Raw genomic sequence first — 27,837 nt, 5'->3', positions numbered from 1 at the left:
GGATTAATATCCAACAGCGAAGAGTTAACATATTATTCTTTTTATTTCGACCCATGGTAACTGACCAATCACAGACCATGTCCGGGCTGCTAAGCCCCGCCTAGTTTGAATCCACGGCTCTTTCTTAATTTCATTCTACCCACTCGTGGTCGCGCGGATCTGTCAGTAACCGGATACGGCGTGGGGGTCGGTTTGTAAATCGTTCATAAGTAGTTTTTTTGGGGGGGTGGTTCAGATTCTCTTCATAGGTCCAGCAATAACATTAACAGTTGTTATAAGTCTATTTGTCTTCGTTAGAATGGGCATTTTGTTATTGTATGCACTGCAATGAAGGACATTGTTTAATAACCCACAGCACGGTTTATTCACAGTAACGTTAGCTCAAGCTTCTCCTGGTCTTACCGGGCGGATACAACTTGCGCAGTTTGTCGCTGGACATGGCAGGCGCGTTGAAATCGGAATTCGTTCGTCTCATGCAATATTTGCAGGACCCCCAGCACGTCGCGCGATTCCAACGGCTGTGCGGGGTGCGCGGGACCGAACCGACTGACAGACTCCGTAACGGAGTGCCAAGCACTCGCCACGGGGATGTTCAGAACGGAGGCGGAGACGCCACCCGCCGTAGAACAACAGGAGCAGAGAGCGAAAGGGAGAAACACAATAACGGCGTGGCAAACGGGGCTGCGGGAGAAAACGTCAATGGGCAGGCGCAGGATAAAGAAGGGGTCGAGGCTCAAAGATCCGCGGTAAAGCCGTTGCGCAGAAACTCTCTCACCGGAGACGTCGGGCAGGAGTTCATCATCGACAATAAGTTTCTTTACTACCTGTTCACGCTTGGTACCGAGCTTGGGAACGAGCTGTTCTACATCTCATTCTTCCCGTTCTTCATGTGGAACGTGGACGCGTATGTGAGCCGCCGGTTAGTCGTGGTCTGGGTGTGGGTCATGTATCTCGGCCAGTGCACGAAAGATGTGATCCGCTGGCCGAGACCTGCCTCGCCTCCGGTGGTCAAGGTGGAGATGTTTTACAACTCGGAGTACAGCATGCCTTCCACGCATGCCATGTCCGGTACCGCAATACCGTTGAGCCTGTTCCTGCTGACCTACGGTCGATGGGAGGTATGAACATCACACCATTCAATGCATGCATGACATTTAGTAAATGATTGATGAGTGACATTCCATACAGCAAGCTTGTACAGTGTCCCCAGAAGTATTTAAAGGACTTAAAGGATTAGTTCAATTTCAAATTAAAATTTCCTGATAATTTACTAACCCCAGTGTCATCCAAGATGTTTGTCTTTCTTTCTTCAGTCAAAAAGAAATTATTTTTTTTGTAGAAAACATTACATGATTATTCTCCTCATAGTGGATTTCAATGGCTACCAAACGGTTGAAGGTCAAAATTACAGTTTCAGTGCAGCTTCAAAGGCCTCTGCACACGATACCAGACGGGAAATATCTAGCAAGGTCATTTTCAACAACAAAAAAAAAGTATTATGCTTTATAAACAAATGCTCCTTGCTCTGCTCTGCGATGCACATCCACAGCTTCACGTAATACGTAATCACATTTAAAAGGTACCAACTCATAGGCCTGTCACGATGACAACTTTTTGTTGTGCGATATATTGCCCCAGAAATAATTGCGATAATCAATATTATTGTCATTTAAAATACCATTTTATGCCACTGAATATAAAATCATAATGTTACAGCATAAAATGCAAGAAGGCCTACACAATGACAACAAACTTTTAATTTTTGAGAATATTTAGATCGTGGAAATTAAGTATCCAAATATAAGATGCCTTAAAAATCTTAATAAATAGTAAATAAACTTTCTTTTAACAAAAAGTGCAAAGTAACGAGAAGAAAAAAGAAAAAAGAATAATGCACAATGAACTTGTATGGAGATTTTTCCATCTTCAGATTTTTCCGGGACCATCTTTTCTCTGTAAATCTAGGATGCACACTAAGGTTGAAAAACACAATCACTACTTAGCAGTCAGATATCTGTATGCACAAAGACACAAATCCCTAAACAAGACCAAATCGGCAGATTAACTTTTTTTTTGTAGAAGCATGTCTTAAATTTGAACAAGCTCCTCACGACTACACCATGTTATGTACGAGAAGCTGCAAAAGACACAGGCGCAAGTGGAAAGTACAAAACATGGTGACTAAAATTTCCAAGTAAATATAATGGGCGAATATATTGTGTCACCAAAAATTATTGAGGTCATGTACATTACATATACTGCGCGATAAGTCGATATATTGATTATTGCGACAGGCCTACCATTTCAGTGTTTACAAGTTGAACTTGCAAAGACCAAGTCAAACGCAGTTTACAAATAACAAATATTTGTCATTGAACATACAACAAAGTCGGTACTCCCGCCTATTTCACACGTCACCTTTTCAACGTAATTGCGTATAATGTGAAATCGTGGACGCACAGTGAAAGGCAAGCATTTCTGTTTATAAAGCATACATTTTTTTCATAACCCTTATTCCTCATCTGGTATCGTGTAGAGCCCTTTGAAGCGACACTGAAACTGTAATTTCGTACTTGTAACTCAACCTATATATTATAGTTTATATTAGGACTGGGACGATAAATCGATGCAGAATCGATTCGTGGATCGATTCTTAGATTTTCAGAATGTATCGCAATTCCTCTGGAATTTTAACAGCAGATGGCGCTCTAATCTACTTTTTATCCATATACTCAAATGCTCACGAAGAAGAGTGCTAAAGAGCTCTTGTGCGTTCAGCTGAGTCGTGTAATTTCACTTTAATATTTGAATGCTTTTATGATGCAAGATTAATGTAAATACAGCCCACTGTGAACACCTTTGTAATTTGCTTCAACCTTTTCGAATTTTATGAATGTTTATTTTAGGTTCAAGTCTGTAAGGATTTGGAAACGAGCAGAGTACGGGGAATCATTTCTCGATTCGCAATGCATCGATTTATTTTTATTTAGTTTCAGTCCCTTGCCTCTAGCAACGGCCTTGTCCCAAATGGAACACTTCATGTGCACTTGCGGTCTTACAGACGTAAAATGGCCACCGTGTGTGCGTGTCCATTAAATCCACGAGACTGTAGGCTGTCCCATTCATCATTTTAGCGCACTTCGGCTGAGCCCACAGCAGGGCGAGCTCTGCAGCAGACTTCTACCCGACAGTCAAAGGGGCATCATTACGTAATGGAAGTGTGGACACAGAGGAAGACCGTAAGGGTTTAGCCATTTGGGACTTGGCCAACCTGTCACATGAAAAATAACCGCAATTAGCCAATGACCAGTCAATTCCCGATGGGCAAAATGAAGTCCCACCCTACTTTTTTTCATTCAAGAGGCCGTTTACTCAGAAATATTTTACATTAATGAAGAAAAGTTTCACTTCATGTCAACTTTAAGGGTCTATATACTTTTTTGTAGAAGAACATTTCTATTTTAAAATAAGATGAACATACTGCACCAAATTAGAATACTTCTACATAGAATGAAAGCCTGTTTTCACATCATAGTAAAAAAATAAATAAAAAAAGGAAATAGTGAGAAAAATATAAAATAAAATAAAAAGATTTGAGAAATAAGGTAACGGATACTTTATTTTTTATTCTGAAACAGAAACATGCTTTCATATCATCCAGACACCTTCAGGCGTTTTTCCATTCTAATTAAGGAATTTTTAGGTCTACTTATTGCTCTTTTTTATTAGTAAGCAGCACCATCCTCACCAGTTTAAGATGTTTTCTATATTTTTGTATATATTTTCATATGGATAGGTTAACTGGTATGCACAGGAACCTATTTAGGTGAATTTTTAGGGTCTGGCTCTGTAATCCTTTCATCTATTTAAATCCTTTACTGTGTGGGTGTTAAAATATTTCAAAACAATGGCCTATACTCTGTGCACTTTCTGAGTTCATGAATTAAATTCAGAGATTTTCATCCTGAGTTTAATCCTGCATAATCTTCTTTATCCCCATTTAAAGGCCACTTTTAACCCTGTGGTAAGCTATGTATTCACACTTGTACATCAGTCAGCATAACCAGCCCTTTATAAATTAACCCTAAATTGGAAGCTGCAAAGGCATACCATGTAAATTCCCATCCCAGGGAATTGAATGAACAATGTGAAACGTAGAACAAGAAAGTCTTGGGTGTACACATCGGTGTTACAAATGTATCATTCTCTGTTATGCATCAAATGTTAGAGGATTTATTGCCACTAGCAAGTTCAGTAAGTATTAAAGAGTAGTATGAATTCATATGCAGCTTATCATGAGCAGATAACACCTAGATTACAAAGTAATATAATATGTGCCATTTGTTCCTCATTGCTATTTACTCTGGAGTTAGAAATGTTTACTTTTACCATCACCTGATTTTACAATGACAAATCAGGAGGTTAGTGTCATATTGTGATATGACCATATGATCCTATTGTTAGTGCACTGGCCCTTAAATGAGGTGGTTTTTAAGAAATGTGGCAGACCAATACAGAATGACCTTTAGAATACACACATTACATTGATTAGTTTAACCCTTGAAAATGCCCACACGTGTGTAACCTTTACGCTTTATGTAACTCACAGCAGATAGAACATGGCTAAATTCTAATGGTAGGGGAAAAAATCATTACAGTATAGTATTGTGAATACTGTAATGTTATATTAATGCCAAGGAATGATCTTTTAGTATACTATTTGAAGAAATAAAAAAAAAAATCTTGATCAATAAAATAAATCATTAGATGGGTTGTGTTGAGCTAGGTAACCTTCAGCATGCAGAAAGTTAGTAAAATAAAGATGATGGCATTGTGGAATGTTATCTGGAAACTCACATCTGTATTTAGATTGGATGTATGGACTTCGCATTTTTTCTTAAACAAGGAAGGGATGTAAGTAGAGATGCACTGAGTTTTCGGCATCTGAAAATTATCAAATAAAAAAAAAAATGCGAGCAAAAAAGATAGGCTACATATAATAATAATAACATATATGTTATTAATAGTTAACTGAAGTATTTAACTAATGTTAACTAATGAACCTTATTGTAAAGTGTTAACAATATTAATATAAAATCTGTCTAGTTTTATTGTTACTTTCAGTAAAAGTGTTATTTTATTGGCTTGTTTTTTTTATTTATTTTTTTAAATTTGAGTTAAATTGAAAAGTCTTACAAAATAACTTCATATTATTGAACAAAATAATAAACAATCGTTGCAAAGCATTTTAAGTTTTGAGCCAAGTGAATATCGCATTATGTTTAAAGTTGCAATAATATTGTATCGTAACACAAGTACCATGATAATATCGTATGGTGAGGCCTCTGGTGATTCCCACCCCTAATTCTCGTATAATAATCACAAACTGTATTTGGGAGGATTGAATTAGACTGCTAAAAGGAACATGATTTGGGAATTTTCGGGAGTGAGAGTTATGATAAAATAAACTGATGTCTCATGGTGTTTATACAGTACAGATTCAGAATGTGTCATAATCATATGAGCCATGTCAGATGTCTAAAAAGCACAGATTTCCTATAAATAAAAGATGTCGTCATGACGTCTACTATCGTCATACCAAGCCTATAAGTGACCCTGGACCACAAAACCAGGATAACATTTGGCTGAGATGCAACTATTAGAAAATCTGTTATCTGAGGGTGCAAAAAAAATCTAAATATTGAGAAAATCACTTTTAAAGTTGTCCAGGTGAAGTTCTTAGAAATGCATATTACTAATCAAAATAACAGAATATCTTCATGGAACATGATCTTTCTTTCATATCCTAATGATTTTTGCCATATAAGAAAAAGAAGTAATTTTGACCAAGACAATGTTTTGTTTTTTTGGCTATTGCTACAAATATACTCCAGCGACTTAAGACTGGTTTTGTTGTCCAGGGTCACATATGACGTTCTTTCATGGAACACTTGAAGAGATCTTTAGCAATGTTTATGCTGCTCTTTTCCATATATTTAAAGCAGACTAACACTAGCTGTCAAGCTCTAAAATTGACTAAAAAAGCATCAGTACTCTGTCATATATTCCAACACATTCAATAGCTTTGTATAAGGAAAAGAAATGAAGCCTTTAACTTGAAGTCACCAATTCACTTTTATTTTATAGAAAACAGCATATGCTTGGACATACTGCTATCAATTACTTCAGCAAATCACAAATTTCCATTTTTGGGTAGATGTTCTCTGGTCATGCAGAGAGGCTTTGATGGGAATCCAGTCATTGCTGTGGGTTTTAGAGACTAGTGGCTTTAAGCATTTAAGGGACCGTTGTTTAGTTTAGTCTTATCTGAGAGTGCTGAGATTGATTTTGGCCCACTCAGTCATGTCATTGCTGTCAGTCATCAGCAGACCTCCTGCTGGTTTGCTGATAAGCACGGTTTCTCGCCCCCTCTTCTTATCTCTTTCACTTTAGCTATGCTTCATGTCTGCAGTCTGTCTCGTCTTTCACTCTGCTTTTTGACACTTTTTTTTTTCTTTTAGTTAAAAAAAAAAGTTTTCTGTCTTTTCAGGTGTCATTTCATAAGATGCACATGGGAGACATGTCCAATCCATTATATCATTATTATAATTAACTCACGGATGATATTGGGAATACATTGGTACCAGTGTGCGATGTTGGAAATGTATTTAGGGTGCATGTTTCTTAATTTATTTTGTTGTAATGGCATGGTGCTAAGTCTAAGAAGATCTCAAATGTATTTGTCACACACAGTTCGTACAGTACATTAAAGTGACATTAAAAATGGAAATTCGATCATTCTGTCAGTGTTGTCAAAATTTCAATATTCATTACAAATACCAGTGAAAATCCAAGGTTCTTGGTATCAATTTAAATACCAAAGCAAAACACCAAAACATGCTGATTTAAAAATTTGACTGCTTTTATTTAATCCAAAACCCCTGGTGTGTAAAAATATATGAAATATGATCATGTCCTCATTTTTTTTTTACCCTAATAAAAGTTATAGGAGCATTAAATAGTTAATAAAGAAACTTGATTTTATTGCTCATTATACTGTATTAGTGTTAGCCGTGCTTATGCTAACGATTAACTACTCTAATAACAGCGTTTTGTTGTTCAGAAATACAGATATAAAAACACCCACACTGGGTTTCGACTTTGACACATGCAGTGGTCATTTTTATAGTTTTTTTTTAAATAGTTTTAATTGTAATGAATACAGCTTACAGCTCATGAAATAAAAAAAAATCCAGTATCTCAAAATATTAGAATAGTTCCTAATATCAATCAAAAAAAAAAAAAAAAAAAGGATTGCAAAACAGAAAAGTTCAAGTTTGTTAAAGTATGTTCATTTATGCACTCAATACTTGGCCAGGGCTCCTTTAGCACAAAGGTGTGGCATGGAAGCGATGAGCCTGTGGCACTGCTGAGGCACTATTGAAGCCCAGGTTTATTTAATAGCAGCCTTCAGCTCGTCTGTATTTTTGGATTGACTGTTTCTTATCTTTCTCTTGAAAATATCCCATAGATTCCATATGGGGTTCAGGTCAGGCATGTTGGCTGGCCAATCACGCACAGTAATATCATGGTCAGCCAGCCACTTGGAAGTGGTTTTGGTACTGTGGGCAGGTGCTAAAGTCCTGCTGGAAAAGGAAACCAGCATCTCTTGCTTGTCAGCAGATGGAAGCATAAAGTGCTCCAAAATCTCCTGGTAGATGGCTGCATTGACTTTGGACTTGATAAAACACAGTGGACTAACACCAGCAGACGTCACGGCACCCCAAATCATCACTGACTTCAGAAACTTCACACTGGACTTCAAACAGCTCGGATTCTGTGCCTCTCCAGTGTTCCACCAGATTCCGATTTCAAAATGAAATGCTAAATTTACTTTTATCTGGAAAGAGGACTTTGGACCACTGAGCAGCAGTCCAGTTATTTTTCTCCTTAGCTCAGGTAAGATGCTTCTGACATTGGTTCTGTTTCAGAAGTGGCTTGGTAGTCCTTTTCCTAAAGACGTCTGAACGTGGTGACTCCAGCTTCAGTCCACTCCTTGTGAAGCTCTCCCAAGTGTTTGAATCCACTTTGCTTGACGGTATTCTCAAACTTCCAGTCAGCTCATGCTCAAGTCAACTTTGCATATAATATGCTTTAATACTATCAGAAATTACCTTCTGTAACTTACCCTCTTTGTGGAGGGTGTCAATGATTGTCTTCTGGACCATTGCCAAGTCAGCAGACTTCTCCATTATTGTGGTTTCAAAGAACAAGAGATAACTGGAATTATTACTCTAGGGTTGTTCATTTAATGACACTCAAATGTAAATATTCCAATTTCATGAGCTATAAACTCTAATCATCAAAATTAAAACAAACAAAAAAACTTTTGAAATGTTTTACTTTACATGTAATTAAACTAGAATATATGAAAGTTTCACTTTGTGACTTGCACCTGTGCAGTAGAATGTATACCTTGAATGCAACGTGAATGTTAAGTCACTTTAAATAAGAGATTCTGCCAAATGTTAATGAGAGACAAAAAAAAAGTTTGTGAAATCAGTGATAAGTATTTCAAGAATATTTTAACCATTGGCCCTTCAGTGTGGTTCAGTCAGTTTCTTGGGTAAGTGCATGTTATTTGAATTTGTTTGAATACGCTTCAGCAGCATAAGCACACAAACCACTCATGCACATAAAAATAAACTTTCTCAGTCTCTTGCTGGCTGACACTCCCTTAAACTGTTGTCATGGAGATTAGAGGCACATTATTAATGCAATATACTTTGTTTACACATACAGTCTTGGCAATCAAAGCTTTAGCCTTCTCTCTCACACACACCAGCATACACCGCTGCAGAGAGCTCTCACACACACATATAGTCTATAACCAGAGGCAGATGTTGAGCTTGAGGTTAGCTAAGGCTCAGATGAAAGGGAGAGAAAGATCTCTGTGAATTGGTTCAGCATGTGGTTCTGTGTCATGTGGTCTCAGGGCATGAGGTGCGGTCTGGACAACCAAGCATGATCTAACTCTCTATGTTTGAATCCTTGGTTTTTTTAATGGTTGTGTTTCTAATGTTCATCTGAATCACTTGACACACTGTTTACCCTGCTGTTACACTGTATGTGATACAAATGGATTCTCCTCCATGATTTTATAGTTAATTCGGGTTACTTTGAAATGTAAATTCAACATTGAGATTGGATCTCATATTCTATTTATTGTGTCTTCTTCTCTTTTGCTAAATTGCATTGCATTAGGCAGAACTCATTTTATGTGTTGATCCCAACACCGTGGCGTTTGCTCAACCAATGGCATGAGTTTGAGACAGAACTTTCTGTTTGCTGACCAAAAATAGTCATTGCTATTTCATTTGGTGATCATAGTGACATTCACATTTTGAGTGATCAAGACGGTCTCCGGAATCTTTTAGAACTGTGTTAAGCCCCGTTCACATCAATAACGATAACTATAAAGATAACGATATTAGCGTCCACACCAGCGAACGATATTGTCTGTTTATTCTAAGCGCACGTGTGTCTGCCACTTTAAATTCTCGAGCTCATTATAGCAGGATGGATTCTGATTGGATGTCACTGTTTTTATCGTTCATCAGCTGGAAAAAAATCGTTCTGAAAATGATTCCAACTATACCGTTTCTCTGTGCCTTTATCGTTATAGTTGTAGTGTGGACTCTGCCATTTTTTAATATTGAGAACGATTTTTAGAACTATCTTTATCGTTATCTTTATATAGTTAATGTCCTTGAACAGGCCTTAACCAAGATCCTGCCAAAAAAGATATTTCTAAATAACAGACACATTTAACTGTTTGTATTAGTTCTCCTTTTCCCTTTCATTCAGGGGATTTCTTCTGTCAAGGCAAAGCAGAAGTTAGAGGTTTAATGTTTTGAAAAATATTTTTCCAGTTCCACTGAACTGAAGGGAACAGCAAGGAGGGAAATGTCCTGTTCCCTTTTATTATACTGAGCTGAATGGAAATCCCTGAGTTAAAGCAGCATTTTATTTGCCATGTCATTTTCTTGACAGCTGGTGTTTCAGTGCAAATCCACTGCTGTACATGTTTAAACATGGACGTTAGTGCATATAAATCTCTGCTGGAGTGTTTGAACTCAGCAGTAATCTGTTTCAGAAGGATGTGGGCCACCAAAGACACAGGCAGGCAGCTTAATCCGAATGAACGAGGACTAGGAATGTGTTGCTTTTTAACATTCATACAAGTTTAAGCAATTTGATACAATTGAATGTTTTTAAATCTGAGAACACATGTACAGGTGAAACTGAAACCTTGCATACTGCATAAACTTGCCTTACAAAAGTATTATTTTTATTAATACTACTTTTATTTATCAATGATTTTTTTTAAATTAAGACATTTAATTTGCAAAAGGTTTCCATTTCAAATAAATGCTGTTTATTTGAACGTTCTATTTAAAATATATCATGAAGTAAAAACAATTGTACAATTTAGTAGTAAAAGTTTTTTTTTTCCTAAATATCTATAGATGCTATAAATAATTATGAAATGTTACTTATATCTGATGAAAAACAGAGAGTGTTTATAATTAAATGTTATGTTTGTTAACCAGCATAGATAGTTAAAAGTGTGGCAGAAAGTTTCCTTCTGGCTTTGGTTCACTCTTTTCATCTGCCTGACCATCTTTTGCTTTGTGGGACAGTAATTGTAGTTCAGTGGTTGTTTTATGGTGTGCTGAGGGTTTGACTTCAGTGTTTGTTGGTTGAACGGCCGTTGTACCACAGGAGGGGTCCATCTGTGGACAAATGCAAGTGGCAATGATGAGAATGGTATTGCTCAGATACTACCATGGACACTTGAGACATATGGACACAGAACAGCTTCATGAAACCGGTTAGCATTTGCTGTGGTGTCACTGTGACACTGGGCCCACAGCCAAACATGAAGACACCGGGTGTGTGTGTGTGTGTGTGTGTGTCTCTGCACACATCTGCATGTGTGCTTGCTTGATTTTTAGAACACCATCTGTGTGTAAGCTGTTATATTGTGTTACGGAGTACTTTCTTCACATCTGGTTTACTCTATAGTACTACAACTCATGGAAATGACAGCGAGTGAGACAGATAATTTATTCTCTGGATCCTTATAAGAGATGAGAAGTGGATGTTTTCTCACACCGGCTGTTCCTCCTCTGACATCTGTTGTAGTCATGTGTGTTCAAAAAGACAAAAGCAAAGCAGTCCTATATAACCCTTTGCTGGTAGTTCATGTACATTGATGGACTAGCTTGTTCAAGCAGTTTCAAAGGTCACTTGAAGTAATGTTGGGTAATGTTAACCATTCAATTTCATTTTACACATAAATCAGAAAGCACTATTATAAAAGCACACAAGTAATGGTTAACATTTTATGCCACTACTGATGAGTTTCATTGTAAAATTTTGCAGTCATAGTGAAATTCTCATCACCTGAAGCATATTCTAATCTGTGTGTGTGTGTGTGTGTGTGTTTTCACAGTATCCTCTGCTGCTGGGTCTCTCTCTAGCTATCAGCTGGTGTGTCCTGGTGTGTTTGAGCCGCATATACATGGGCATGCACTCCATACTGGTAAGACAAATTAAAACAGCTGAAACAAAACATAATATTTGTATTTATTAATAAACGATGGATGTCATTTTTAGAGATACAAGATAAGTTTAAACTATATCAATGTTATATAATGTTACTTTTAAAGGGGTGGTTGATTATGATTTTACTTTTTTAACTTTAATTAGTCTGTAATGTTTGAGAATAAACTTCATCTGCATAATTAAACACGTTATTTCTTTTTATTTATTTTTTTATACGAACGCATACCATGGTACAGTGCTCCCCATAAAAATAAAAAAATCAAGCCTTTGAAAAAAGCTGATCAACCACCCTTTTAATAATGCATGCTAATGAATTTTTAGGTTTAGATTTCCTCTGCTGTTATCTAATGCTCACTTAATGTTCATCTTAAACCCATAATTTACTAATGGAGTTAGAAGTATCAAATCTTAAATTAATAATTTGTTATTCTTAGTTTATCTATGGTTGTGTGTAGATGTTATCTCTGTGTGTGTGTGTGTGTGTGTGTGTGTGTGTGTGTGTGTGTGTGTGTGTTTGTTTAAAAAAAAAATCAGTTTTTTCTTTACTGGGCCAGATAATTACAAGCAGAAGTATGTTTTTTTTTTTTGGCTCCAGACTAACTATTTTTACTAGGAGCACTGTAGCCCCCGACTGAAAATGTTTAGGAACACAAGCAGAAAATTTAGGGGCACACCTTTTAATCAGCCTGTAATGCAATAGATCATATATTTTCCACATTTTAACCATTTCGTACATAAAAACAAGTGCAAAATTCTGTCAAAGTCAGATTTCTTGATGATTTATTTTAAAATAGTTTATTATGGTGTTTTTATAATTTCAAAATATAAAGAAAAAAGTAGAAATGAATGACTAAAGCTGCCATCTAAAGGGTTTTAATGGTGATTTTAAGTATTTTTTTTTAAGTGTTTGTTCACTACATTATATTTTGGTCATCCCATTAAAAATATCATTCAAATCAGATCATTTTGGAGCTTTAAAGTGCTGGAAACTTTAAATGATGAACTGCTTGAGTTAGGGCTGGGAAAATAAATCGATGCATCGTGAATCGAGAAATGATTCAGCATCGATTCTGAGATTTTCTGAATGCATCGCGATTCTTTCTCAAATCGATTCTGAGCCTAGTTTTGAACATCAGATGGCACTGCATGCTTTAGAAACCCCTGTACTCTGCTCGTTTCCAAATCCTTACAGACACTTGAACCTAAAATAAACATTCATAAAATTTGAGAAGTTTGAAGTGAATTACAAAGGTGTTCACAGTGGGCTGTGTTTACATTAATCTTGCATCATAAAAGCATTCTAAGATGAAGTGAAATTACACGACTCCCATGAGCTCTTTAGCACTCTTCTTCATGAGCATTTGAGTGTGCGGAAAAAACTAGATTAGATCGCCATCTGCTGTTAAATTTAAGCGCAGAATCGATTCCAGAGGTATCGCGATGTATTCGGAAAATCTAAGAATTGATTCACATATCGATTCTGCATCGATTTATCGTCACAGCCCTGTCATTGAAAATTTTAATGCATCTCTTCAGCTCTCGCAGCAATCTTTATTCATTCTGCAGCTTAAACGAGTGGTGGGATTTTCTTTTGTTTCATTTGACATTTGATGCTTTTCAAATGCAACAGAAATGGCAGCGCTCGCAGTAGTCGCACCAGTGTGACTCCTCACAAAATTTTGTCGCACCTCCAGAAAAAATGTGAGCATATGATTGCAGTCTGGAGCCCTGCATATGGCTTGAATAATAAGCATATTTGTGTGACCTGAGGCTAGTCAAATAGACTGTGAGCGGACTGGTTTAACTACATCCATCTGTTTGGGTCTCATGTTGCCCCAAAATCCCAATTCATTACAACCATGTATCATCCACGTGTACAGACATGGTAAATCCCTTTGGTGATGTCTTGTTTCAGTAACAAATGGTGTAATTTTGCTGAATGATTTCATCTGTTGGTGAGGTGTCTGTCTGTCTGTCTAGAATACATGATTTTTCCGCAGTCCTGAAAATTTGGTGTTTCATTTGAGTGTTCTGCTCCATGTCTGCTTTAAGCAGTTATGTCACCCTCAGGGTGACCTCATCCATCTGGTCACCCTGTTGAGGGGATGAGTGTCCGTTGCCCTAGAGATTGTTCCCTTGGAAACCGTGGGATTGTCTTAACACTCTCATATTCACGAGAAAAGAAGGGATTGTGAAACAGTCAGTCAAATAGTCAGATGACACAATCTTTAGGAAATGTTATGGCCAAATAAAAATCTTATTAAAATTATTAATTATGTAATTGATTGACTAAAATCATAGCTAGTATGTTTTAATATGCTAATATTTTTTTTTTATTTATTTTTTTTTATAAATTGACTTTTCATCATCCAGAGTGATACTAACCTTTCAGTCAAGCTTTTATCTCTAACTTGCATTCATTTCTCTCTGTTGCAAGAATTATTCTCCCTTTTTGAGTTAAATTTTTGGTGGTTTACTGACAGAGATGCTTTGATCTGATTGTCACGCTTTGACAGTTGAAGAATCACAAGTACAGGCTGAAGAGAGATATCTGTCTCACACTCGTTCTGTCAAAACAAGTACATGCACAACATGCAAAAGCAGTGAACTCTCAGCAGATGTGGGAAATGAGCCCATAATGGTTAATGACTGATAGATGAGAGCGAGAGGTAAGGCATGTCTTCTGAAGAAAATGTTTCTGTCCTTTTGAACATAATTTGAAAACATCCAGACAAATGTACTTGGGATCCACAAGGAAAACCGCTTCGTAAAGGGACTGAATGGTTTCTGTTTTTGCATCTACAAATGCTGAAAGGCCAAATTTGAGGTTAGGGTTTAAAAGTAGGCTTAGGGAAAAGTGTGTGTGTGTGTGTGTGAGTGTGTGTGTGTGTGTGTGTGTGTGTGTGTGTGTGTGTGTGTGTGTGTGTGTGTGTGTGTGTGTGTGTGTGTGTGTGTGTGTGTGTGTGTGTGTGTGTGTGTGTGTGTGTTTGACTGAAGGCGAGTGTAAATGAACATTTGCAAGTTAATCTGTGAAGAGTTTCCATGATGTTTTAAGTGCTGAGTGTGAAAACTGTTATAAATTAACCAGCTTATTTCCTTCTCCCACACACAGTAAGCCAGACTAAAGCGCTATGCATTGTCTAAGTGGTTTCTCATGGATGTGTGTGTTTTGTGGTCTCTATGGAATCTTTCACCCAATTCTGAAGTATTCTGAAATCCGACATCTCCCACAAGTCTTGCTATTTGTTGAACACACACAAACTATGTTTAAGAATGTAGTGAACTGACCTTCTGCTAAGCAAAGTTGACTAATCCTACCTCTCAGTTTGTGCGAAGTTAAACCTTTTTCTAATGTAGACTTAGTTCGGATCTTTACGAATTCATGTGAATTATCAAAAATATGACAGGGTACAAGGGATCACATTCACATTTTCCTAATCTTGTGACTTGTATAATTCATCTATTTTCTTTAAAGAGGAGAGGCAGATAAGATGTTTTGCATTGTTAAAATCTATAAAGGCATAAAATGTATAAATCTATAAAATGCACATAATGATAATTTAATCAATTACCACTTTATGAGCACATTTGTAGTACTGAATAATATCACACAGTTCACCTGTCCTTAGGTCACACAAGTTCTTAGTTTATATGGGATATTCTGTTAATGTTGTCTTGTGTTAGTAACAGCAACCAAAGGCTGGAGACTAGTACATGTAATGATACAGACAGCAGCTGCTGGTTTAAATTAAGAAAAACTTTCATTTAATAATTTAGTCCACAGGTTTGCTTGTATGAGTTATTAACCTCTTTCAGTCTAAGTATAAAGGCCTGTTGGGTATTTGGTGTAGACATTGTGTGATAAACATTTTAATTTGATTAATTCATTTGTTTAGACCAACATGAATATTCGCATGCCATCAGTGTCACTGAATAGATTTTTTTTTTTCTCTCTCTTTTTTTTTTCTTTCATCTCACTGGCAGACCAAAAGATTTGTACTTTAGTCACATGCCCAGAACCGCTGCTGTTACTTCTTCTTTTCTAAAAGTGTGACTTATTTTCAGAGAGCAAGTTTACATTTACCTTCAGCATGTCCTTCAGGGTTTTTTTTTGCACATTGGTCTGAACAGACAAATCACAGGTGAAAATCAGACCAAATTTTGGTTCCAAACATTCATGTCCGTGTGAACGTGTTGATTTTCCATGCCGTTCTTCTTTGTGACCATGTTTTAAGAATGACATTTGTTTATCATTAGGTCAAACTTTCTCTACAGATTTACATGTCAAATAAGGATATATTCAAATATGTACATTCTCTATGTTAGCCTCTTTCCCATGTAAACTACCTTTTGTTTTTTAATGACATCTTTGGGTCTCACATGCATTTTTTTTTTTTAATCCTGTGGTTTGCCGTTGATATCTGTGTTTTTTATGCTTTTCAGGACATTATTGCTGGTTTTCTGTACAGTTTGCTGATTCTGGTGGTCTTCAGTCCTGCTCTGGACATCATCGACACCTTTAACCGCACACATCCCTACGCCCCACTCATCATCATCTCACTTCACGTAGGCCTAGGCCTCTTCTCCTTCACCTTGGACACCTGGAGCACCTCACGCGGCGACACCGCCCAAATCCTGGGCTCTGGCGCGGGGATTGCTTTGGCATCCCACATCAACTACCACCTGGGCCTTTTGCCAGACCCACCTGCATCCATGTTTCCTATTCAGCCCCCGTCTTTCACCCTCAGCCTGATTGGACTCTGTCTGCTCCGCTTTCTCCTGGGTGTCATCATTCTTCTGGCTACCAGAGCCGTAATGAAAGCTCTCACCATCCCGCTGGTCTGCTGGGTCTTTGGGATTCCCAGCAGCGACGTCCGGAAAGCCAGGCAGCACATGGAGGTGGAGCTGCCGTATCGTTATATCGTCTATGGAGCCGTGGGGTTAAATGCGCATTTTCTTGTGCCTTTCCTGTTTGTATGTGTGGGTCTGTTGTGATTAGGTGGAAGAAATGCCTATTCTTTTAGCCAATAAGAGCCCAGTTGGACTGCAGAGGCAACTCTCTTCGAATCAGTGATTGGATAGAACTAATGGCGATCAATGTAACACTGTGCTTTACCTTCCAGATGCTCCTTGATTGCATTTACATCATTTATACTGTAGTTTTATCAGATTTCCTATTCAAAACACCTGTTTGGTGTTGATCCAGAGATTATAGTCTCTATGCAGTTTGCATGCATGTATAGTACAGTAACATATCTATCAGATTCTATTCTTATCTAAAGTCCTACTGTAAACTTTACCCTACAGTGCTTATGTTTTTCGCAAGCAATACAGCATTTTTGCTACTTCTCAAATTTTATAGGACTTATGACTAATCTTTTGGCAAGTTTTGTTCATGCCACAGTAGGTGGACTTAAACTCTTGCATCAAGAGTTGATTGAAATCTCTCTTGCGAAGATGGGACTTATGCAAATTAGCATGCAAAATCTCTGCGACGAATTGGCTGGAACTGATGCCAGCCATTTATATTTCTTTTGTTTGCGAGATTTGAATCTGAAATCTCGAATGTTAATAGAAATGATCAGTCTTGGGAAAAGCAATGATCTTTGTGGTAATTTTTGTTGCACTTGATTGAGATGTTTAGTTTTTGATCTAAAGAAGGTTGGACTATTCTCCAAAGACTTTTGTAATGATAGAAGCCTTAAGAAGATAATTCATACAAAATGACAGTTCTGTCGTTTTACTTGCCCTCAATATATGGGGCAAAAGAAAATATTTTGCGAAATGTTAAACTGACCACTCAAGTAGTTTCTCTAGACATGATGATCTTCAATCCTAGTCTTCTTTTATTCCCTGTAAAATGCTGCTTGTATTATATTTGTGTGTACATACGTGCTGCATTATTGATCACAAAGAAACGCAGCACTAGACTAATAAATGTTTTCTCTTCTAGCATTTAGCAGTGTGCTTTCAGTCAGGTTGAAACACAAGCTTTGCCACTAAGCCTATGTATAATTCTGCCTTCTGATGGTTGTATTTGGTGTATAGTTAAGACGAATTTGTGGTACTGATTCAAATGCACTGTTCCCAGATTGCACTGCTCTGCTGCCTGCTGTTGTGCGTGTCGCCGCGATGGCCTTGTAACAGGTCAGCCTTGCGTGACACTGCTGTGTGCGTGTGTTTATACTCTTCCTGTGGCCTTCTCTTTCTTTCTGCACATGCAAGTTCCTATTTATGCTGAAAGAGAGGCTGGTTTCCAACTCCTCACTTCTGTAAACAGGAATGTGTTTTTTTTGGGGGGATCCTAATGATGAGAAAACCAGCCATTCTTTTCAGCGCAGAGCAATGCTGACCTCTGACCCTTAACCTAGAAGGATACAGATCTATGTAATTTTAAGGTCGGAGGTTATATGGGAGAGACAAAGGTTGGAGGTGGTATTTAGGACAGAATACGAGAAGGAGATTGTCCTTGGTGAGCATTGCTTACTGGACCAATTGTGCTTGTTCCTTACTGTGTGATTCCATAATAATTTTGTTTTTGGATGGCAGTAGATAAATTGTAGCTTTTGTTTTCTCTCAGGCCTGTGTTCTAATAATCTGTCATGTGTTTATGACCAAATATGAGTTCTTTCAGTAGCCCCACACGGAATCTGTAGGATTTTCAAGAGATTGGATTGCATATCATTAAAAACAAACTCGAGACACACTGTAGCCCTTTCTTGTTTATTTAATATTTTTAATAATATTTTAATATCATTTGATAACTATTTTGTTACAAAAAACATGGTAGTCCCAGGTCAATTTACCTCATTTTCCCATATCTAAATGAAAACATTTCCCCTGTAATCAGCACGGAATGCAGAAAACGGCAGCAGAATCTGTGTGGTCCTGCTCATGACCTAGATTAAACTCCTCAGAAACTGGCCCAGTGGTCAAATTTTTATTTCCTTTGATTTGGTTTTCTCCTGGTTTTACTGAAAATAACAGCTTATTCCGAATAAACCGATTCAATTTGGATACCACATAGTGCCTTTTATCTAAATCTCTGCTATGTTTGATAAGCCCAGACAATTATCCCCATCTGTTTCATTTTCATTCTTCTTTCTTTCATCTAAGTAGAGCATCGACAACCTTTAAACTAAAGTGGAACAGATCAGAATGGCTGATTGCTGCTCAGTCCATCCTGGTTCATCCCGTGTTGTTATTTAAAACTACAACTTCTAAAAGAAAGAAAGAAATATAAATTTTGCCTTTGTAACTAACTGAAATTAAAGAAGTTTTACTTTGAGGATTAAATTACTAAAACTGACATTAAACCCATATAAACATTTTTTTTAATTAAATTGAAAACTGAAAATATAAAAATAAAAGCTAACTCCAAATATTTGTAAATAGTCATAATAAATATAAGAAGACTGGGTTTGTCTGCGATCAGTTCTACGTCTTATATTTTATTGTTTTTTCAAACAAGAAAATAGATTGCATGTTAAATATGTCAGTGTACAGTTTGCTGTCATAACCATTTCATAAATATATTACAGAAAGGTAACATTTGTCTCATTTGAAAAGACACCCTCCGATTGCTTCGGATGTTTATTTCAGTGTAAAATCAGTAGGATTTTTAAAATGATGTATGTTTTGCTACTTATTGTGTTTTTCAATTGTAATTTTTCACCAAATGTATCCCAGAAGTTTTGGATGCTGTATGTGTGTTTGTATAGAATGTTATTTTGGAGCTCTGATTCTCATCTTTGAATTAAAATTTTGGTCTTTTTGATTTCCTTTTTAATGATCTGTAAATACGGATGACTTTGCCATCCATTAATATTGTGGGAGGCATTCTGAAAATGTTAAGAGCATGATGTAGATCCATTTGTAAAACCTGCAACTGTAACAAACTGAACATTTAGACAAAAAAAAAAAAAAGAAAGTCTCCTGACCATCCAGCACTCGACACTGGAAGAATCGCACTCCCACAGGGCTAAACGCATAATGCACAAATGACCAAGAATTCAGTGTTATAAGGAGACCTTTGCCCTTATGTTAATAAAATGGCTTGTTATAGAAGCTTTGTTTAAAAAAATATTTCATAGAAATTGTTATCTGATGATCTTTATTGTTTCCTACATCATTACGTTTGAATATTATGTTCAATAAAAATCAAAAAGACTAATACTTTTATTGCTTTAATAAATACAGAAGTGGTATCTTATTAACAGAATCGTTTGGCTGGGTTTGATAAGCACACATTTGCTCAGTCATTGTTCCATTGGACACTCTGTAGTGTTCCTGCTGAGATCAATTATTTATTTTATTATTTGTTAATTTATTTGGCTATGCTCTAAAGAAAAAAGTTACATATATTCTTCACATTCAAAAGCATCTCTATAAGTGACCCATACTCAGAATTCGTGCTCTGTATTCAACCCATACAAAGTGCACTCGTACACACAGTGAACACACACACAGTGTGAAAACACCCCGAGCAGTGGGCAGCCATTTATGCTGCGGTGCCTGAGGAGCAGTTGGGGTGCAGTGCCTTGCTGAAGGGCACCTCAGTCGTGGTACAACCCTTGGGTAAGGAGTCAAACTTTAACCACTAGGCCACGACTTCCCATAAGAAGATAAACATATCTTCCACCCATTTTTATATCTATAACTGCTCCTATATAAAACACGTATTGCTCATTTAATTCCTGCACCTCAACCTCCTGTAAGTACAGAAATCCAAGGTGTGCCTTTACCTGCCTTTTAAAATCAATTTATCCTGTTATCCTAATTAATGACAATGGTTAAAGTTTCCACGATTTAATTGCACCGTAATGTAGCTGTACATTTAATAAAATTGTTTTGTACCAATTGGAGTTTCCTCAAATCCTTTTTTGTAGCATTGGCTCATATTATCTGACAATAGTCCAGCTGTGAGAAGAAGAAAGCGTCCCATATTATTTTCATTATATCAAATGTAAATAATTGTCTACAACTTACTGCAGCTACCACCCTTCCCATTATCTTCTCTGTGTTCTCAGAATGTTTTGACCATGCCATTTTATTATCCAGGGTAACACCCAGTAGTTTTGTTTCCTTAACTTGCTGAATAAGTGTTTTATTTATATATAATTTCAGCTCCGGTTTGGGCTGTAGAGAATAATTACAGATTTCTCTGTAATGCCTGAAATATTAATGTACATGTGAGAGCATGCTGAGCCAGATAGTTTTGCCCTGCAGTTCAGGTTGCAAAAAAAAAAAAAAAACTCCCCTCTTTTTCACTTCACTGTTTAGTCATCAGCCAAAATGAAATTATTAGTAAAATGAGCTAAAGCTTATTTGTGTTCATCCAAAATAGAACTAGGAACTAGTTTCCACAGACCAAAATATTACAAATATTATAAATGTTTATATTAAAACATTCTTATGTTTAATTTATAAAAATCATTAAAGAATTCACAGTAAAAAGACATGTACTATGACCTGAACATATACACTGTCCAATCAGACAACAGAAAGGATGTAGTACATTATGAACAATAGGTTTTTCAGCACAGCGTTGATCATGTTGATAATGTAAAGGCCTTAGAAATGCATGTATCAAATATGATACACTAGGCTTTACAGGGTTAAAGCCTGGTTGTTTTTGTATGCTTGCTGGTACAGGCCTGTGTGAATGCATACCACTCATCACACACTGAACACTTTAATACACACCTCTTTGCTTCTCATATGCAACCAGCCACAAATACACTCAACTATAAGCAGTCACAAAAAAAAAGTTCACTTAAGTTTTATATCTCATGTCAAATGCTCATGTCAAGGCCTTGCTATTTAATATGTTACTTTGGGGATTCATGTGTTCCCTACACTCTAAAAGAATACAAAAGGACAGTATTTTTGGAAATATAATCATAAAGGTCAACATGGGCCTGCTGTTCTGCTCAAGTCCGCAAAAGACTTCCTGTCCTCATCTGATAACAATGCTGATTGTTGTTTCAGATGTCAAATTTCACTCCCGTTTGTGTCCTTTGGGAGTTTAACAAAGGCGACAGGCGGACAAAGGAAAAAAGCATCATCTATTCTCATCACAATAATACCCCTTGTTATGTTATACTCTTCAACTCTCCAATATAAATGTCCCAGATACTTCCTCCTGTTTAACATTCTCGAATAGTTTTTGAAAAGAGTAGAGTCAAATTTACAGCTGTACTTGGTTAAAATTGAAAGCAAGTCATTTAAAGGGTTTCTGGCAAAGTACCATATATACAGTTGGTTTTGAAGTTATTTACAGCGTATTTAAAATGTGAAAATATATTATGCTATTACAAACAAATAAATCGATGTTTGATATGAGTAGTTCTTATTTTATAATACAGAGAGAATCACTGCCATCTACTGGCGACAAAGCGCTGTATAGTTTCTGTTTCTTGCCTCTTCTCATGTTAGACATGAAAACGAATTCATAATGTGTCTGTTGTCGTGTTTCAGATTTATAAATTTAGATGAATTACAGTTCTTTTTAGTTTTACAGCAAATTAAGCAAGTGTATCGTAACACGTTCCCGTTGTGGAACTAATGTTCAGCGTCACTGTGTTCCCGGGGAGAAGCTAAAGAGGTGCACACTGAAGCCTGTATGGTCCATAGGTATGGTCAAATACGGTCGCATGTGAGTGTTTTGTGCAATAATTTGTAAAATATGCAAAGGAAGTCATGTTCTTGGCTGTCATGTTTTAATTATAACCGTGATTATGACAATAATTCTGCATCACTTTCCAGATAATGGAGAAATAATTGTTTTTAAACAATTTTGACTTAAACTTGAGTCATAAAGGTTTAGCGATCTCTAATGATTTATGTGTTTTGTATAAAATTAATTTATCCTTGATCGAGACCAGGGGTTTTCATGTTTTCTAAGTGGTAGCCAAAGAAAAGTTTAAAGTAAAACAATTAAAAAGAAAAAAAATTATATCATTAAATAAATGTATAAATTGTAACTAATAAATGTAATTATATGAATTAAAAATTTTATTAATTTGATTTAAATTAATAATAAAACCGTACAGTACTACAATGAGAAGAAAATTATACAATAATGTAATTTAGTAGTAGTGAACTAAATATTTTTCAAATAATAGTATTTCATACATATTTGTAATACTAGTTTTTGTTTACCGTGTAAGTTGGGGCTTTACATATAAAAATATATGGATGCCATTTAAATTTTAGGATGACAGCTTGAGGATTACCAATTTGGGGGTTCTTGGCACTTCAAAACCCCTGATTTAGTCACTAAACAATGACTTCTTAGGTCTAGTAAATAGGACAATAAATCAATGGTTCTCAATTGATTTGACTTCAGGACCCAAATTTGACACCTTTTAGCAGCAAATCATAGTCCTTGGAATGAAACATTTAAATATTTTTCTATTAACATGAACTGTATGATTATGCTAAATAACTGCTTCATAAAATGAATGAGAAAATTGTGTCAATTGTGTTTTTTAATTGTCCATGCTTTCATTCTCTGAGAGTCAGCAGGCAATCATTTGCCATGTAAAACACAAATATGTCACCAGTAGAGGATCTCTGCACTTAGGTCACTGTGAAATGATGCTCTTTTCTTTTGAGGTGACAGGGTAATTGGTGATGATGGACACTCTGGAGGACACCTTTAGGACTCTCTCCATTGCCAGGAGGCTACAGCCCAGTGATGCCACGTACATTTTGGAGCTCTCCTGTGCCAGCAGTGGGTCAGATGTGCTGGCTGTGTGCTGCTCCAATCACTCTGTGCACCTGCACAGCAGAGAGACGCTCCGCCTGGTGGGTGACTTCCAGGGTCATACAGCTCCTGTGTGTGGGGTGCGTTTCTCTCATCTCTCCCCTCACCTGCTGTTCACCGGCTCTGCTGATGGGACACTGCGGTGCTGGGACATCCGGCGGCCTGGTTCTGATGCCACCCAGGTGTTCCGCAGTGATTCGACACATTCGTACTGCTCGTTTGATGTGAGCTGTAGTGATCGTGTGCTGTGCGCAGGCACGGAGCAGGTGGGGGAGGACAGTTTTTTGGTATTCTGGGATGCCCGTATGGTTCAGGATGGAGGTGAGATGGGCGGTCTGCTGGGCGTTTACTCAGAGTCACACAGTGATGACATAACTACGGTGAAGTTCCACCCCCAGCAGGCAGATCGTTTGGCTTCTGGAGCCACAGATGGGCTTGTGAACGTGTTCGATCTGAGTCTGGGTGGAGAGGATGATGCTCTTGTGACCACCTGTAACTGCAATTCCTCTGCCAGCTCCCTCTGCTGGACAGGTAGGTAGCAACAACACACCTGACTGAGCAATCCAAACTATATAAGAGTAAAACTTGAGCAGTATTTATTTTTTTTATGTCACAGTGTACTAAAAACAGTTCCCTTAGTCATGTAAAATATCAGAATTTTTCAATTTTGATGACCATGCCTTCCCTGTTTACATTTTTTAAATATTAATATTAAAAATATAATAATTATTATTTTTATATAGATTTCATGCTTTGCTATTAAATTGTGATGACCAGGCTTATAAAATGCATCTTAAGAGGTTTTAAACATTTCTATGACATGTAAATGTTTATATAATCATCATAATAATCATAAAGAATATTATTCCTCGTATGCTTAGCTATTAATTGGTGATGACCATGCCTTTGATGACTATTTTTGCAAATTTCTAATACATACTACTACTATCATACTTCTACTAACTCTATGCTTAGGTGTTTGTGTTTATGATGACTGGCCCTTAAAAACAAATGTTACATTTAATAATAAATAGTAATTGCTGTAAAATAATTTGCTACAAATTATGCAGTCACTTTTATGTAATGTATATGAAAATGTGTTATTTTATGTATATTTTTGTCAAATATGACATAAAATTTATCACAAAAAAAATATATATATGAATGAGACACATTTGTGTAAATATGTGGAAATACAAACAATAATAATGATTTTTTTATATATATAAATTCACTTGATATGAATATAATCAAACAATAACAACAGGCAAACTGATAACAGTATTGAATATATACGTTTTTCAGTTATGCTTTGCTGTAAAATATTGAATTGACTAGAAATTGGCTTTTCTAAGTACTTTTACTTTGTTAATTGGATAAAATGTGTGGGAACCCTCTTAGCATGTGTATATTCAGATTAGCTATTTAATGGAATAACTGTTTAAATCTTATTATTACCAAGTAACAAATATGAGTTTCAAGTTCTTTTTGAATTAAAATGTTAAACATCACTAGATCTGTACTCCGCAGAACCCTAAACTGGCAATTAATTTCTTCTATTAACAGGCAAAGATCTTGACCAGCTGCTTTGTCTGACTCATGACGAAGGGCTCCACCTATGGGACGTGGCTCGCCCAGACAGTGATGACACTCTGACCCTTCTGAGCTCGGCTGATGCTCGAACACTTGTCCAGCTCCCCGATGGAGCATCGCTTGAGTACTTTGTGGGCGGTACATGGCTGTCAGATGAGGAGCGTATTCTGTTAGTGGGAGGGAGTAATCATGGAGAGCTCCACCTCCTGGACTGCAGTGGGCGTGGTCTGAGGTTCATTAAATCCCTCAGAGGGGGTCATTCAGCTACAGTGAGGTGCTTCCAGTGGGATGCAATCAGTCAGTCTCTGTTGACGGGTGGAGAAGATGGCCAGTTGTTGCAGTGGAAAGCAGGAGCTGAGGAAATCAGTGTGGGGAAGAAAGATTCTCTGAAAAGCATCTCCTCCATGCAGCTCAAAACTAAAGCTCACAGAAAACAAGCTGTACAGAAAGACCGCTCAAAACTAGCATGATCACATGCACAGGACAAACTCAGATTTCACTAAGAGACAGTTGACACTGAAACAAATTGGTTATGTGACAGAAATCTCAGAGAAATTGCAAACACTTTATGGAGACTAAATTAGAATCTTCTGGCGTATAAAACATATAGCTTATTATAGACATTGGCTGATTTTAAACAGTTTTGTGGTTTTAAAGTGTAAGTTGTGAACAAATTGCTACATGACATTGATTTGTCCAGCAGATAAACTCTCATCTTTGTGATAGTTGTTGCCCTTATGTAAAACATTACATTTCTTGTGTTTTGTTTGCAACATTTTTAAAAAATGTGTTTCATAAGATCACTTTTGAGGTTAAACACGTGACTTAAAAAAGATAAAATGTGTCCTGGGTTTCAGGAATACAAACTGAAGCTGTATTACATTAAAGGAATAGTTAAACCAAAAATTAAAATCATCTTAAATTGTACTCACCCTCAGGCCACCCAAGAGGTAGATGAGTTTGTTTCTTAATCAGAACAGATTTGGAGAAATTTTGGTTTGAACTCTTATTCTGATGGCACCCATTCACTGCAGAGGATCCATTGGTGAGCAAGTCATGCAATGCTCCATTTTTCCATATCTGTTCCGATGAAGAAACAAACTCATCTACATGCTGGCATGAGGGCGGGTACATTATCAGCAATTCTTATATATTTATTTATTTCTATTCCTTTAATGCATGGGGATTTTCTGAAATAACTTGTCATAAATGTTTTTATATGTACCTGCATCAGCACCACTGTCAGAATCACTTTCTAATAAATGATGCAAAGTGCAACCATACTCTCCCCATGTCAGCATTCTTTTTATGCAAAGGTTTAATGGACAAAAATGGTGGTTATTGTTCTTAGCAAATGCTTTTTACAAAATCATCCATCAAGAAATGTACATTTTGTGTTTTTTGTTACTTCTTAGCATGGACTTACCCACAAGAACTTCTGAAATTGTAAATAGAAATAGTTTTCGATCTCAAGAGCTGCAGAATTAATTCTACAGCTTCATAATCTCAAATTTTTTCATTAGTTTTTTATTTATTTATTTATTTATATTGTTGAATCTCATTAGTGATCGTGAATACCTACTGAGTGAACTTTGAAATGCAAATATGACTTTTAAACATGCAGGCGGGTTTGTCTCTGAGATTGTTGAGCTCCCCAGTGTCACACACTCTTCTTAGGGTAGCTTCTACAGTTTTCAGTGTTTGATTCTCTCAGTGTAAACACTGAGGATCAGCGTCCAGTTAATAATTCTGATGTAATGGAAGCCTGGGGAGGTTTACTATGCTGAATTCAAGACATGACACAACTGGACAGCCCTGTTCATTAGTTCGTATTCCATCGATCGGAAACTGCCCCACCCTCAATAATATGTGGCAGAAAGTGATGTTAATTCAGAATTTTGACAACTAAGAAACTGTCAACTGCGTGGTGTTTGTGGGTGCTATGTGTTTTGTAAATGCCCTTAAATATAGAATAAAGAATGCATACATTTATCTGAATTGGAAGCCACTATAAAATCCCCAGCAAGCATCTGTCGTTAATTTATTTGATTTCTAAAACGCATTAATACCACTACATCTTTTTTTACAGTTTGGTGCCTTTCAATCCCTAATACAAGTTATGGTATTGGAGATTTATCTGCAGATTTATCTTTTTATCACTGGACTAAGGTAATTTATTAACTTTAACATGTCCCTGTTTATGATTAAACATAAATAGGTTTCAAAAATAGGTTTTATTTTCATTTAAATTCAAAGAAACACCCAAGAAGCCCAGAGAGTCTCTGTTGCGTAATCAGCCGTTCCCTGTGTACGCAATGACGTGGGTGCCTACGCGCGCGGTCTCGTCACTCATTTCCTGAAACACATGAAACCGCAGCTGAGAGTAAAAGATGCCATATGATTCTGATGCTCGTGCGATGTGCAGATATTTCACGCCAGGTGTGCTCTTTGGAATGAGACGCTCCTTATATGGGTTGGGTTCTTATACAGGTTTAACTTCATTCCTAAAGAGATTGATTATTTCCTTTTCTTTTTCCCTGTCCAGACTGTCGCCATTCTGAATAAAGATGTATTAGTGCTATGAATGTTTTTCTATTCAGTTAATTTTTATTTCTTGAGTGCTTTTAACGATACATATAGCTTTATAAGATGATTTCATAATAAACTTAGTATTGGCAAAGTGTTCAAGTTTTTAATATTTATTATATAGTAATTTACTACGTTGTAATAAACTACATAACAATTAAAATAGTAAGGTGACTCTTTCCTGCTTGCACACACCTCAACCCAACTTCCCTATTCATCGTTAGAGAAGCCTTAGGGTTTTTCCCGCCCATGTGTGG

The 27,837-nt window shown here is 36.7% G+C and overlaps 2 protein-coding genes across 3 annotated transcripts; both read left to right on the top strand.

The window, feature by feature from the left end:
* Positions 1-124: 124 nt before the first annotated feature.
* sgpp1b (sphingosine-1-phosphate phosphatase 1b) lies at positions 125-19,804 on the top strand. The gene is made up of 3 exons (XM_026223711.1): positions 125-1,118; positions 11,519-11,608; positions 16,075-19,804. The coding sequence occupies exons 1-3, from the start codon at positions 438-440 to the stop codon at positions 16,624-16,626; spliced, it is 1,323 nt and encodes a 440-aa protein (XP_026079496.1). The 5' UTR covers positions 125-437; the 3' UTR covers positions 16,627-19,804.
* Positions 19,805-22,210: 2,406 nt separating this feature from the next.
* Positions 22,211-26,996, top strand: wdr89 (WD repeat domain 89). 2 transcript variants are annotated; one of them, XM_026223709.1, is made up of 3 exons: positions 22,211-22,288; positions 23,258-23,932; positions 24,968-26,996. In XM_026223709.1, exons 2-3 carry the CDS (start codon positions 23,269-23,271, stop codon positions 25,462-25,464), a joined length of 1,161 nt encoding a protein of 386 aa, XP_026079494.1. In that variant the 5' UTR covers positions 22,211-22,288; positions 23,258-23,268; the 3' UTR covers positions 25,465-26,996. The 2 variants fall into 2 exon arrangements, with proteins under 2 accessions (XP_026079494.1, XP_026079495.1); XM_026223710.1 differs by having other exon boundaries at positions 22,244-22,288; positions 23,251-23,932.
* The last annotated feature ends 841 nt before the right edge of the window (positions 26,997-27,837 follow it).

Source organism: Carassius auratus, chromosome 38, assembly GCF_003368295.1.
Source record: "Carassius auratus strain Wakin chromosome 38, ASM336829v1, whole genome shotgun sequence".
Taxonomy (NCBI): domain Eukaryota; kingdom Metazoa; phylum Chordata; class Actinopteri; order Cypriniformes; family Cyprinidae; genus Carassius; species Carassius auratus.
This window is presented reverse-complemented; position numbering and strand designations above follow the sequence as displayed.